Raw genomic sequence first — 12,871 nt, 5'->3', positions numbered from 1 at the left:
CTAGTGGCCAAATCTGGAAGCAATCTGAACATCAAAATAAGTAATGATAGTAATGGATTATAACCCATTGAATAAAATCAGAATCCATAGATCCATCTTGACAAAAGTAAATAAATAAAGAAGAAGGAAAGACCCTTACAGGAAAATGTCAACTAATAAATGCAGAAGGAATGATAGAGTTTTAAAATTACTATCTGGCTTTCATTACAGTAATTTGATTCGGGCAAGAGCCATCAATATACTTTAAGGAACATTTACTTTAAGGGATATTCATAAAGCTTTATATAATCTCTGCACAGGTTATTTATTACACAGGAAAATAGTAAGTTGACAGAAAAGTTGGAGGACATGTCCAGGATTGGCGCTCGAAGTTAGCATCACCAACATAGGAACAAATCACAATCACTTGCCACCTGATAGGATCAGTGAGAACACAGTGTCACTTCTGGGGTGTTCCTCCCACCTGTGTGTAATCTGAATCTAATGAAGTATCAAACCCAAATCGAGGGATATTCCATAAAATAACTGGCCCCATCTTTTCAAAATGTCACATTTGAGAAGAAAAAACACTAAGACTAATCCAGATGAAGGAAGGCTAAAGAGACGTGACAACTGAAATGCAGCAGGTGATCTTGGATTAGATCCTGGACCTGAAAAATTCGTACTACAGATGACAAGTAAGACAGTGGGTAAATCTGAATACAGTCTGTGGGTTGAATTAAAAAATAAAATTATTAGGGCTCAGAATAGTTCTAGACTTCTCAATGGTAACACTGGAAACCCAAGGGATAATGGAGCAGCACCTTCAAAATTTTAAGGAAAATCATTCCCAACCCGTAATTCCATATCCAGCAAAACTACCTTTAATCAAGTATGGGGTAAAGATAGTTAGACATGCACGGTTTCAAAAAGTTAATTTTCTTCCTTGTTTTCCTCTCAGGAAGCAACTAGAAGTGTTGTTCTACCAAAATGAAGGCCTGGGCCACAGAAGGGAAGAAGACGTGGTGTTTAGGGGAGAGGAGGAGGCAAGGAGGGGGTCTCCGGGGGCCAGTTGTGCAGACAGCAAGCCGCTCACGCCAGAGCCGGCACAGACCTGGGCGAAATGGAGTGAAAAAGAGGAACCTAGCAGAATGGAGCATACTGGCCTGGGCTCTGTGGGAGGAGATTCAGTTAACTGGCAGAGTGAGGTTGAATCCATGATAAGTTTGTAGGCAAGCATAAAAATGCCAATTATTAACTCTTGGAAAAATAAATGAGCTAGAAAGGAAAAGTAAGCAAGTCAGCTACACGCCTCTGCCCCGAATAGTGTTTGCAGAGTAAAAGTAATGCAAACACTGAAGATTGCTTCACCCAAATTATGCTATCTCTAAGGAGGATGGGGAGCGGGGAGGGGTGCCTGTGTTTGGTGTAGGAGCTGGGCATGAAAGGGAACTTAAGCCTCCGTTCTCCAAAGAGACAAGTAAATACATAATGCCTAAGACTGAGAAAATCAAGAAGCAGCAATACATGCATATTAGACATAGAGAGGCAGATACCCAAGACACTGGCTGGCCGTGTTGAAATGGTTCCCTTTTCCAGAGTGAGATGTGGGAATAGGAGTGATGCCTGTGGAATGCTCTTTTTTTTTTATATAGCAAAACTTGTACAGTGTTGGACCATTAAACTGTGTTCATATATAACTTGAATAAAAACCAAAAATGAAAACTATGAAAAGGCAAGACTTTAAAGGCAGTTTCTAAGGTCCTGTTCAAATATAAAATTCTTTTTGTTGGAGGGTTAGTGAGTGGACATGGACACAAAGGGGGAAGCAGATGACCTATTTCTTGATTGAGGTGCTGGTAACTTTTTAATATATTTCTGGTCTGTTTTTAGTTGTACATATGTATGCATGTGTTGTTTACTGTGTATATTTTCCAAGTTTATGTTACTCTTCGTATTTTTTTGTAAACTTGTTTTCATATAACAATAAGTTTTAGACATTTTCCCTTTTGTTCGGTATTCTGCTCCATCATTTTAAGTCACATTAGTTGTGCCGTCCCTATTTTACGTATGTACCGTATTTATTGTACAAATCCTCGTTTCTTGGACATGTACGTTATTCACTATTAGTCATTTCTTTCTAGCTTGATCTAGATGGCCAAATAAGGCAACTTTGCCAAAATCTGTTTCTTCTACAGAATTTTTTTTTCTTTTTTGTTGCAGTGGTTTCTGGTTCATCATCCAGCTCTAAGTATGACCCTGAGATTCTGAAAGCTGAAATCGCCACTGCAAAATCCCGGGTAGGACCTCTTTGTCTGTGCTATTGATAGGGGTCACTGAGTCGGCCTCAGGCAACTGTCCTCCCCACCAAGAGCAGAGTAGATGCTTCATCCAGCGGGGGCCATTCTTCCCTCTACGGTTATTATATTGCCTCTTGCTTCCATGCACAGCCATCCCACACCCATCACCTGCTTTAAGTAATGCACGACCCTGAGATTTACCATCATCCTCACCAATGAGAATAGGAAAGGAGCAACAGAGAGTGAAGATGGCTTGAGAAATAGGTTGTGGGGAGGTCAAGCTCTATCCCAGGTCGGCCAGCGCCTGTCTACTTCCTCTTTCCCTGGAGCAAGGGCTGGTTCTGGATGGCCTGCAGGACACCGGGCTGGGATGCCGACTGAGTAGGCAGCTGCGGAGACCCAGGCGGCATCAGTGAGGGGAGGGCGTTGTGAACAGTGTGGCCCAGGTCATGTTGACTTGAGTCATTATGCAGGCAGCGGGGGCGCTCCAGGTTCCTCTTTGGGGAGAAAGCAGACTGCAGTTCACTGTCAGCCTCTTACCTAGTCCCACGTCCAGTTGTTTTTCTGTCACCTAGGTCAACAAGCTGAAGAGAGAGATGGTTCACCTGCAGCAGGAGCTACAGTTCAAAGAGCGTGGCTTTCAGACCCTGCAGAAGTAAGTCCACCCTGCCGTGCCCCCTGCCCATGCTCCCCTCCTGTCCTCCATCTCTCTCTGTCAGCCCCTTTCCTCCCTTCTTCAAGTGTGGCTCAAATCATTCGATTCCAGTTCTGTTCCATGGGCATTTACTAAAGGGTCAGGTTTTGAAGGAGAAAAGGAGGGTCGTCTCAGACCACAGAGTTCTCATCGTCCCCTGATTCCAGAAGCCGTTAAGCTCCATTTCATTCAGTTGAGTTTTACGAGGCAGTCGTAGAAACAAGTACTGTGGGGCATTTCTGTTCACCTGTCTCATCCCCTCCAGTAGAACCAGCAGAATCTCAGAGGCACACAAACCAGAAAGGTTCTTTTTGCCCATGACCCTAAAACTGAACAGCGACTTCATCTGCCATGCTCTGTGGAAGGAACAAGGCGCTCTCCACCACAGAGTACTTTATAGGTGACTTAAGGAGTTCCCAGAACAACTTCGATCCAATGTAATTTTCACTTTTAGAGGCTAACCTGCGGCCAAGTAAGATGCGGCTCTGTTCGTTTCTTCCGAGCCGTTGTGTTCGTTGTCATTGTCGTGACTGTACTAGCTCAGAGCAGTCACTCTGTGCCAGGAAGCACTTACAGCGTTTCTGCTTGGGCGACCTCATTCGATCCTCATCGCAACTCTGTAAGGAATGTTCTTTTAGCTGACTCCATTTTATCGACGAGGAAATTGAGTCGCATAGTAAGTACTCAGCAAGTGTTAGTTTACTGTTTTCGTTAACCACACATATAACCGAGATTTATGCGTTGGGTCACCTTCAGTCTATCTAATGGACTCATTGGACAGTCATTACAGAGGTGCCTGGAAGGTCCACGGAGGACATCCAGTTGAGTTTTCCGGTCTCGGGGACATGTCACGTAGATTCCCGAGGAGGTCCCGTCTGTACAAGCAGCGGCTTCTGCAGTCACTTGCTTTTTCTCTCTCCTTGACTATACCTGTTCATCATTCTCTGAGCTTCATATCCGCTCCCACCCTGTGGCCGCAGCCTGAGCCTTTGGATGTCTGTCCCCGGGCCCAATTAATCGAGGCCTGTTGGTTCTTTCTTACATCTTCCCACCACTAAGTCCCCACCGCTTGGGGCAAACCACCATGAATCCCTCCCAAAACAAGACATAGGAGAGTGTTTTAGATCGTGTGCAGTACATTTTTATATTATAAATCATTGCAAATTATGGTTTTCTACATATGTGCTTATATAGATATATGTTACTGATACATGTATATAAACATATGCCAGTCCTATCTCACCCCAGATTCCGATCTCACTAAGGGATCGTGCTTTCGGCTTCTTGGTGATCTTCGGCAGAGCCAGGGACAGTGGAAGGCAGTCATGCGAGCTGAGAAAACTCCTGGTTTTTGACCTGTAAAGCAAGCAGCCTCCTCAGGCCTCCACTTGGCAGTGGGGTAGCTTCTGAGCACATAGTTTAAGGGCTGCTCAGGCCCACGTCATCTTGCCACAGGCGTTCCCCCCTCCTCCCCCGTCCTGCAATCCTCAGGAGCTTCTGGTGAGAACCCTTCCCATTATTCTCTGAGCCACCACAAACCTGTTTTACCACTTTGTCACCCTGTAGCAGCATTGAAAATTCTTGTCGTTTGGGTAAGCTGAGCTGAAACCTCAGAGACAAGCCTCCTCTTTTTCCCTCCGTCCTCCCGCCCGGTATCAGCCAGATAAGACTCCTGCAGCAGAGTCTGGCTGCCCACGCCCCCCCAGCCGGAAGCCCGCTCCCCTCGTTCAGTGCGGGGGACACCTGCTGTAACACACACCTTGGCATAGAGGGTTAGGCTTGTAGCCTCCAGAAGACATGGCCTGGGTTCGAATGCCAGTGTCCTGGGACCGCCGAGCTTTAGTTTTCTTTATCTGAAAAATAAGTTATTGTGAAGATTGAATTGGAAAATTCACGTGAAGTGTGTGACAGTGACTGGCACATAGGAGCCCAGTGAGTGTAAGGGGTGAAATTCATGTCCTAAGACCTCCCTTCCTGGCAGGGAGGGGGGAACGCCTGTGGCAAGATGACGTGGGCCTGAGCAGCCCTTAAACTATGTGCTCAGCAAGAGGGGTGACCTCTTGCTGGTTGCCTGCTTGACCTTGGGAAGGAACTCGGATGAACTAAACATCCGCCCTGGGCTAGAGGCTGCTCTGGGTAAGCAGTGTGCCTCAGTCACCACATTTCACGGCCTTTACTCCCTTAAGAGAAGTGTTTGTTTTGACCCATCTTATAGATGAGGCACTGATGGGGTTGAAAACACACCCAAGGCCACCCAGCTAGTAAGCGTCCGAGCTGGGATTAGAACCCGGCACTATTAGATTTTGAAATTCATGTCCTAAGACCTCCCTTCCTGGCAGCATCCCAGGCAAACCGCTCCCCACCCGGAAAGCGTAGGGCCCCTCACCATCTGTCTATATCTCTTGGGATCTGTTTCAGATTCTGATAAGGGACGATGAAGTCACTCCTACCTCCTAGCCTCCCTTTTTTGCATTACACGGGGCAAGGTGGAATGTATCCATTTGTTCAGTTCATGGTCCCCAGCTCATTTTCAAAAGAAAAGAGGACGATGAGGATTGAAGGACACCTCTTAGGGGAGACTGGAAAATCAAGACAAAAGCCGGGGTTTAGGGCCTGCCAGCTGCCTTGAGCCCACATAAATAGGAAAGAGTTGGGACTTGGCACATCACCCCCGTGGGAGGAGGACAGCGCAATATCTCTCTGCGTGTCCCCAGAGCTGCCCTGCCCAGGTGAGAGTTGTCTGGACAAGACCGAGAGGAGCTGGCTGCTGTCGGAGCCTCTTCCTTGCGTCTCTGTGGCTACTGGGTGTGTGAATCTGACGTGCCGAGAGAAAGGACAGCTGCATGATTTGGAAATTCTAAAACACACCGCCCCCCCCCACCCCGAATACCCTCGCCTCCCCCCAACCACACAACTTTTCTTTAACCTTAAAAAAAAAAAAAAAAGACTCATTCACTGAGTACATAATGGTGACCCTTTGTTCTCCTCCCCTCACCCCAATCCCAAGAGTGCTCCCTCTTGGAGCTACTCTCGGGAGCCAAATTCCAGAGCCTGGGTTGCTAAGGCCCCTGAGAAAAATCAGGTAGAGGCTGTCTGAGGAGCCCAAGGCCCAGAGACAAACTGCTTCTGTCTCATCCTGCTGAGGATTCAAAGCCATCCTCACCCTGTTGGCAGAGGACAGCTGGGCACAGCCCCCTCCCCAAAGCCTCCAGCCCCTGGACCTGCTCAAGCAAACAAGGTCTCCCTTGCACCCACCCCTCCCCTGCATTTGGGGCAGGGCCACCTCCAGTCCTGGACACTCACTCTGAGGGGTCCTCCTCTTCACAGACGGCTTGGGCCAGCCTTTGCTGGGGGGAGCTCCCTTTCGACTAATTTCTCCAACTAAATCTGAGAGCAGTCTTCTCTGACCTGGCAGGCTTGCTCAGGCCCAAGTCCTCGAAAGGAAGAGACAGGCTATTTTTAGTGGGGAGACATAAATGGGGCTTTGTTTTCGCTCCGTGGAGGCTGAAATAACGAAAGAGAAACGGGAGGACTGTGCTGAGGCCGAGTCCCTCCTCCCTCTCCTGCTCAGGGGCGCAGACGATGAGACCAGGATGGAAACCTGCCCTGCCCCGCCCCGCCCCCCCAGTGATTCCCATTCAGGTTATTTTTAGCTCAGGACCATTTGGCCTCTAGCAGGAAGTGGGAAGGAATGCCCGCAGCAGGGTCTCATCCTGAAGTAATGGGTGTGTGGTGCTTCCTCTGCGACTGTCACAACCCCTTTCCTGCACCTGGGACTGAAACCTCGGGTGGCACATTTGGCAACGTGGTGAAGCAGTTAAAATTCGCCTCTGCCCTCTGAACCCTTCCCCCAGCGCAGCCCCACTTCCCCAGAGGACCGGGGTCTACACCGTCTCCGGTTTGGTCTGACCTTCAGAAAACATCATGACCCTTAACTTTTTAAAATTCTCTCCCCTCCCCCACCCCCATCAAAACGGACCTGTGCATAGGACCTAGATAAGCCGATAAAGCTCCAGGCTAGAAGCCTTTTAACCCCTCACATTCCTTCACCACGTGATCTTCCATCCTTTCTCCCACTGATACTCCTAACACCCCGGTGACATGCGCTGGGCTGACATTGTCTACCTTTTTTTTAGAGGAGGAAACCAAGGCTCTTCGCGGTTGAGGGCCATACCCAAGACCACACTACTAAGCAGCAGGCCTGAGGGGTTTTGTCCTTTTACCTTTCCTTCATCATGTCGTTAACTCCACAAATGCTCTTCAAAGAGGGTGATTTTGCTCCTCTTCCCCAGAGGACATTAGGTGAAGTATGGAGACATTTTTGGTTGTCACAACTTAGGGTCAAGACGCTACTGGCATCTAGTAGGCAGAGGACAGGGATGACACTAAACATGCTACAGTACACAGGACAGCCCCCCACAACAAAGAGCGATCCAGCCTCAAATATCAAGAGTTCTGAGGTTGAGACATTAAAGAACTAATATGCCAGGTACTAAAATTACTCGAACATATTCAAGCCTGCTAGAGTCAACTTACAGGCCACTACCACATAAATTATTAACCATAATACAACTTGATGAGTGCAATGTCGCATCTATGTACAACATCTTATAGGAACACCTAACCCAGCCTGGAGGACTCAGGGAGGTAATCAGGGAAGGCTTCCTGGAAGAGCGGACACTTAGAGGACCCTCGACTTCGAGTGGTGTTGCTTCTGCTGCCCCACATTATGGGACATTTGCAATTTAACAAGGTCCTTCCGTGCCTTATCCCATAGGCAGGATAGAGAGAAGACTTCTTGAGGGAATGAAGCACTGTGGTCTGCGCTTTTGCCTTGGGGAAACCCTGCCCCTCGCCCCATCTCTGTCTGACTTTTCCCACTGGCTGTCTCCTAGAATCGATAAGAAAATGTCTGATGCTCAGGGCAGCTACAAACTGGATGAAGCTCAGGCTGTCTTGAGAGAAACAAAAGCCATCAAAAAGGCCATTACCTGTGGAGAAAAGGAGAAGCAAGATCTCATTAAGGTACGAGAGTTCTGTGACACGGGCCCCATCTCCAGTTCTCCCACGCACCTGTGCCTGGACTCGTGGACTCTGTCCACATGCTACACAGATCACCGAGTTCTCACTAATTATCTTGAGCTTTCGGCCTCATTTTATAGAAGAAAAAAAGGAGCAGAAGAAGCAACGAACGACCCGAAGAAACACACACAGCGAAAATAAAAGAGAGAGAACAAAAACCAGCCAGCCAAAACAAAAGCCACGTACCAACAACTAGAGCTACCTACCTGGCCAAAGAAACAAAGAAACGAAGGAAGGGAGGCATCACGAAACCAGAAGGCAGAATGTAGCATCTTTATAAGCATTTCATTGCATGTTCTGATTCTATGCTGGGAACTGAACAAATGGTAATAAATGTGATTTAATGTGCCAGGCAGTTGTGCCAAGCACTTTGCATGCATCGTGGCTCACTTATTCCTCACATCAGTCCTACGTCATCCCTATCGTACAGGTAAAGACCGTACAGCTCACAGAGTACCTGGTAGAGCCACGATGCAAACCCACGAACACTTGTCTAGAAGCCCATTCTCTTAACCCCTGTGCCTCTCACTGCCCCTCACAGGAACTACCCTGACCTCTGAGATATTATCGTTTTTATCAGCAGATCAGGAGTCTGAGGCTCAGAGATGCCGTAAGTGACTCAGTGAAGGAAGCTTTACGCTCCCTCACAAACAGAACGATTTCAGAGCTCCTGGCAGGACAGCAGCCCCGTGAGAGCGTTCAGATGAGGCACTAGTGGACAGTGAGGCACATTCCCATCATGTTGGCGGCTCAGAGCGCGGAATCTCTGGTCAGATAGACTAGGACCAAATCCCAGCTCTCAATTGCCAGCTTCTCCACATCATGACCCCCTCATGGATAAAACGGGCATAATCATGGGTCATTCCTGGCAGGACTGTGGTCAGGATAATAAGGTCACAGTAGGGTTAACAGTTCCTGAGTGTTGTCTGTATTAGCACTTTGCGTTGTTCACCTCATTTAATTAGTATGATAGCCATGTGAGATAGGACCAGTGATCATTCCCATTTTGCAGGAGAGGAAACTGAGGCACAGAGAGGTTCATCAACTAGCTCAATTCACTCAGCTAGGAACTAGCAGAGCAGAAGTTCCACCTCAGGCAGTGTGTCTCCAGAGCCAGTGTCCCCACCAGTCTCTCCCGTGTGATAGGCCTGGCACCTACTAAGTACCCGCGCACTGGTGGCTCTTTTCAAGATAAGTAGAATGTCTGGGTGACCTTGGGATCCTGCTAAATTACAAAAAGTGGAGGAAAGGTGCATGGAGTGTGACAGACCCAGAGCTCCCTCCCAAGAAGGTGTGTCACTAACCCTGCCCTCTGCCCATCAGAGCCTCGCCATGCTGAAGGACGGCTTCCGCACTGACAGAGGGTCACACTCGGACCTGTGGTCCAGCAGCAGCTCCCTGGAGAGCTCGAGTTTCCCATTGCCGAAACAGTACCTGGACGTGAGCTCCCAGACAGACATCTCAGGAAGCGTGAGTAGGCAGTGCGGGCTGCTGGGGGCCTCCCAAGGGACAGCCTTTGGGAGGCTGCTATGGTGGGCGGCCACCTTCCCGTTACTCACCTAAGGAGCTGGCTCATGGCGCTCTGTGGGGCTGGCTACTAACTCAGCCTTCTGGAGCTCAGTCTGCTGCAGATCTGGCCCCAGCTTTCCAGGAGATGAGGATATAGACGAAATGTCAGCACTTCTTCTGTGTCCTGAGTATCACCTGGCCATGTGGTTTGTCTCTAGACACTGCACAGAAAGTACTTTTGATTTCCTTCATACTGTTTTTCGGCACTATTCTGTTTTTCTTTCACCAGCTGGAAAACAGGATATTTTCCTCCTGTTTGTCCCAAAACAGTACACACAGCTTTCAGACAGCTGCCTGACCCCCAGTTCAAAAGCTCAGTCTGGTCATAGTGCTGAACAGTGCAAGTTCCCTCCAGACATAGCTCATGAAACCAAGGGCAGGACTGACCTGTGGCAAGCCATCATTTTTGGAGAGCTTTTGTTTCCTAGAGCAGGTGACGTCGAGCAAACGTCCCTCCCAGCCTCCATGGCTGAAATGCTATTCCTATCTGACGTAGCTGTGTTCCCACTAGTAAAGAGAAGCCATATCTACATCTGGTTGGGTGAGCCTTGTAGCTTCTTGCCGTTCTTGACCGACAGACCCAGCCAACAGGGCTACCTGCTCCTCTCTATACCACCCCTGTGTCTACCTGTCACCCTCTTGCGGGCCAAAGTAATTGTGAAGGAACTCTGTGCCTCCTTCCACTTCCAGGACCTTCTCTTTATCACCCAGTGTTTCACGCCCGACGGCAGCCTCCTGAGTTTTTGGTCGACCCCCTTCCCAGTGCTCCCAGAATGGCTTTCTTGTATATTAGCTGTTCCTGTCTCCTCCTGACCAGCTGTCCTCCATGCTTCTGTGGCTTGAATGGGCTCTAAGCCATTTGAAGCTGCAACGTGATATTTTGGGCCCCCAGCTTCTCTTCTAGATGTGATCGATGTCTGTATTCGGGGCCCTTCTCACGGCCTGAAGGAAGAAAAGTGTTTTTGCCTAACTAGCTTCATTGCCATCCGCTCAGCCAGCTCCATAATTGCGGGCTATTCTTAGCTGCTTCCCACACAAGCTGTCAAGTCTCTCCTGAGCTCTTGAAACTCAACTCAGCACTGGCCACAACAGCCATATAATTCCTGACTTTGTTCTTCTCCCCAGTTCGGCACCAGCAGCAACAATCAGTTGGCAGAGAGGGTTAGATTGCGCCTTCGATATGAAGAGGCTAAGAGAAGGTAATTAGAGGCTGGGGGCTGAGGGTGGGATGTTTCTAACAGTAATATCTATCGTAAAGGGTCTGCTCTGTGCCTGGCTTTTTACGTGCCTCATCCTGTTTAATCCTACAAAGATTATGAAGATACATCTTAAAATCTTCTTACTTTTATTCTCTCTGAAACTCAGAGAGGAAGTGACTGACCCAGAGATACTTAGCTAAAGGGTAGAGATATGCTTTCAGCCTAGATCTGTTAAACCTCAAAGCCCAGTTGTCTTCCACTTGCTGGCCTCAGTTTCTATAATCAAGGTTTTCCAGTGACCCTGTATGCAGTTTATTTTGAAGGAGCACGACTGGAGTTTTAGCAACAGGCTAAAAAGACTCTGGATCCTACCCACTCCAATGTCACCTGCCCAGTGCTTTGACCAGGCTGTGCTTCTAAGGGGTGTAGACCCCAGTGACTTTAGGTGTTCTTTGGCTTCACAGGATCCTAAGCAGTTGAGTTCCACTGCCACAAATACAATTAAAATAATAAAGCTGACATATTTAGAGCATCCGTTACGGGCCAGGCATTGTAATAAGACTTCTGTATGTGCATTATCTCAATTAATTTTAAAAGTAACCTTATAGCATAGGTTATATCACGTTATCTACATGTTAGAGAGGAGAAAGGTAAGATCAAGATGTTTCATGACTTTGTAAGGTGGTGGAGTCAAAATTTGAACTTTGGATGATCTGGCTTCAAGTCCATGATCTCCCTAGACACTGAGTCAACCTTACTGGGAAAGAACCCACAGGGCATTGTTAGCAAATGAAGCCAGATGTATTGCATTCAGTTTTCCTTTGGCTAAGTTGCCTGGCTCATGGAACTTGTAAGCCAGGCCAGGTAGTGTGTGGCAATGCCAAACACTTCTGCCAACTCTGAGAGCATTCGAACCCTTTGCAGCAATGACAGAAATCTGATAGAAACAGAGGAAGCAAAGAAGGGCATTTATTGGCTTATTAAACTTCAAAGTCCTGGGGTGGGCTAGCTTCAGGCACAGCTGGATCCAGCGGGTGAAATGATATTACATAGACTCGGTCTCTTTTCTTTTCTCCGCCCTGCTTGCCTTTGTATTGACGGACTTTCTTGTCAACACAAAGTTTACATGGTACCAGGCTAGCAACCCCCCTGGAAAGAGTGTCTACCTTTCCCAGCAGTTTGAACAAGTGTGGGTGCTGAGACTCGCTGGCTTTTCTGAGTGAATCAGTCATTGTTGCAGGGCAGGGAGAATTAGAATTGTCTGAAGGTCCAGGCGTGGATCATGTGCCCAGCTCTAGGAGGGAGGTTGAAGTCAGCTTCGCGAGAACCAAGTGACTTGAAAATGTGGGAGGAGTGATTCCCCAAAGAAAACTTGGAATATTGTTAACAAAAGGGAGAGAAATTGGATACTGGTCAGGTAGGGGGAAAAAAACCCCGTCCTCTGCACTATTTTAGCTCCCCCTAGAGGTCCAGCAAAACAACAGGACTTCTGCATTCGGACGGCCACTTCTCTTCTCCTGAAGGGGACTGCCCTAGACCCCGGGTCTGTTCCAGTGCCGTAATGCCTATCTTAGGTGATTATTCTGGAGAGACTAAAGGGTTGGAGTCTTCCCTTAGGGGCTGAGCCATTCTGCTTCTCATCACAGGGAGAAGTCATATCACAACTAACTTCTCATCACGTCCGATCTCATCTCCCTTTGTGCATCTCCCTCCACCCAGAGCCAGTTTAAAGTGTAAGGGACAGAGCACCCTGCCGAATGGGAGAGCAGAGGCTGCGGGACTTGAAGGAGGGCGGGCCGGTGGCTGTAATGCAAGGTCTGGCCCATTGCATGCCAGGCTTTGTCACATGTGCGTTTCTGGGGAGTGAGTCTAGTAGTTTTCATCAGATTCTCCAAAGGATGTATAGCCCTGAGTTTAAGGAGCATTGGCATAGGGAAGGTGCCGCTAGAAAGAACATCCAAGAAAGCGTCAATCACCCCTTCAATGTCCCACATATAGTGGAGCCCTTGCCAGACCTGGCCACACCACTCTGTCCTCAAAGCAGTGGG

General features: G+C 48.2%; 1 protein-coding gene and 1 long non-coding RNA gene across 2 annotated transcripts in view; one reads left to right on the top strand and one right to left on the bottom strand.

The window, feature by feature from the left end:
- WWC1 (WW and C2 domain containing 1) overlaps nt 1-12,871 on the top strand; it is a 134,226-nt gene that overhangs the window by 77,717 nt on the left and 43,638 nt on the right. Inside the window, exons 4-8 of the mRNA XM_011356776.2 lie at nt 2,203-2,279; nt 2,855-2,934; nt 7,869-7,998; nt 9,379-9,525; nt 10,750-10,824. Of these exons, the coding sequence (XP_011355078.1) occupies nt 2,203-2,279; nt 2,855-2,934; nt 7,869-7,998; nt 9,379-9,525; nt 10,750-10,824 (509 nt within the window). The remainder of the gene's footprint in view (nt 1-2,202; nt 2,280-2,854; nt 2,935-7,868; nt 7,999-9,378; nt 9,526-10,749; nt 10,825-12,871) is intronic.
- LOC111737696 lies at nt 3,867-6,383 on the bottom strand. Its single transcript, XR_002779512.1, has 3 exons — nt 6,277-6,383; nt 4,733-4,826; nt 3,867-4,329 (listed from the first exon to the last, which is right to left on the bottom strand). It is a non-coding gene; the product is annotated as an uncharacterized LOC111737696 (long non-coding RNA).

The sequence above is a fragment of the Pteropus vampyrus genome, unplaced genomic scaffold (genome assembly GCF_000151845.1).
Source record: "Pteropus vampyrus isolate Shadow unplaced genomic scaffold, Pvam_2.0 Scaffold30, whole genome shotgun sequence".
Taxonomy (NCBI): Eukaryota; Metazoa; Chordata; class Mammalia; order Chiroptera; family Pteropodidae; genus Pteropus; species Pteropus vampyrus.
This window is presented reverse-complemented; position numbering and strand designations above follow the sequence as displayed.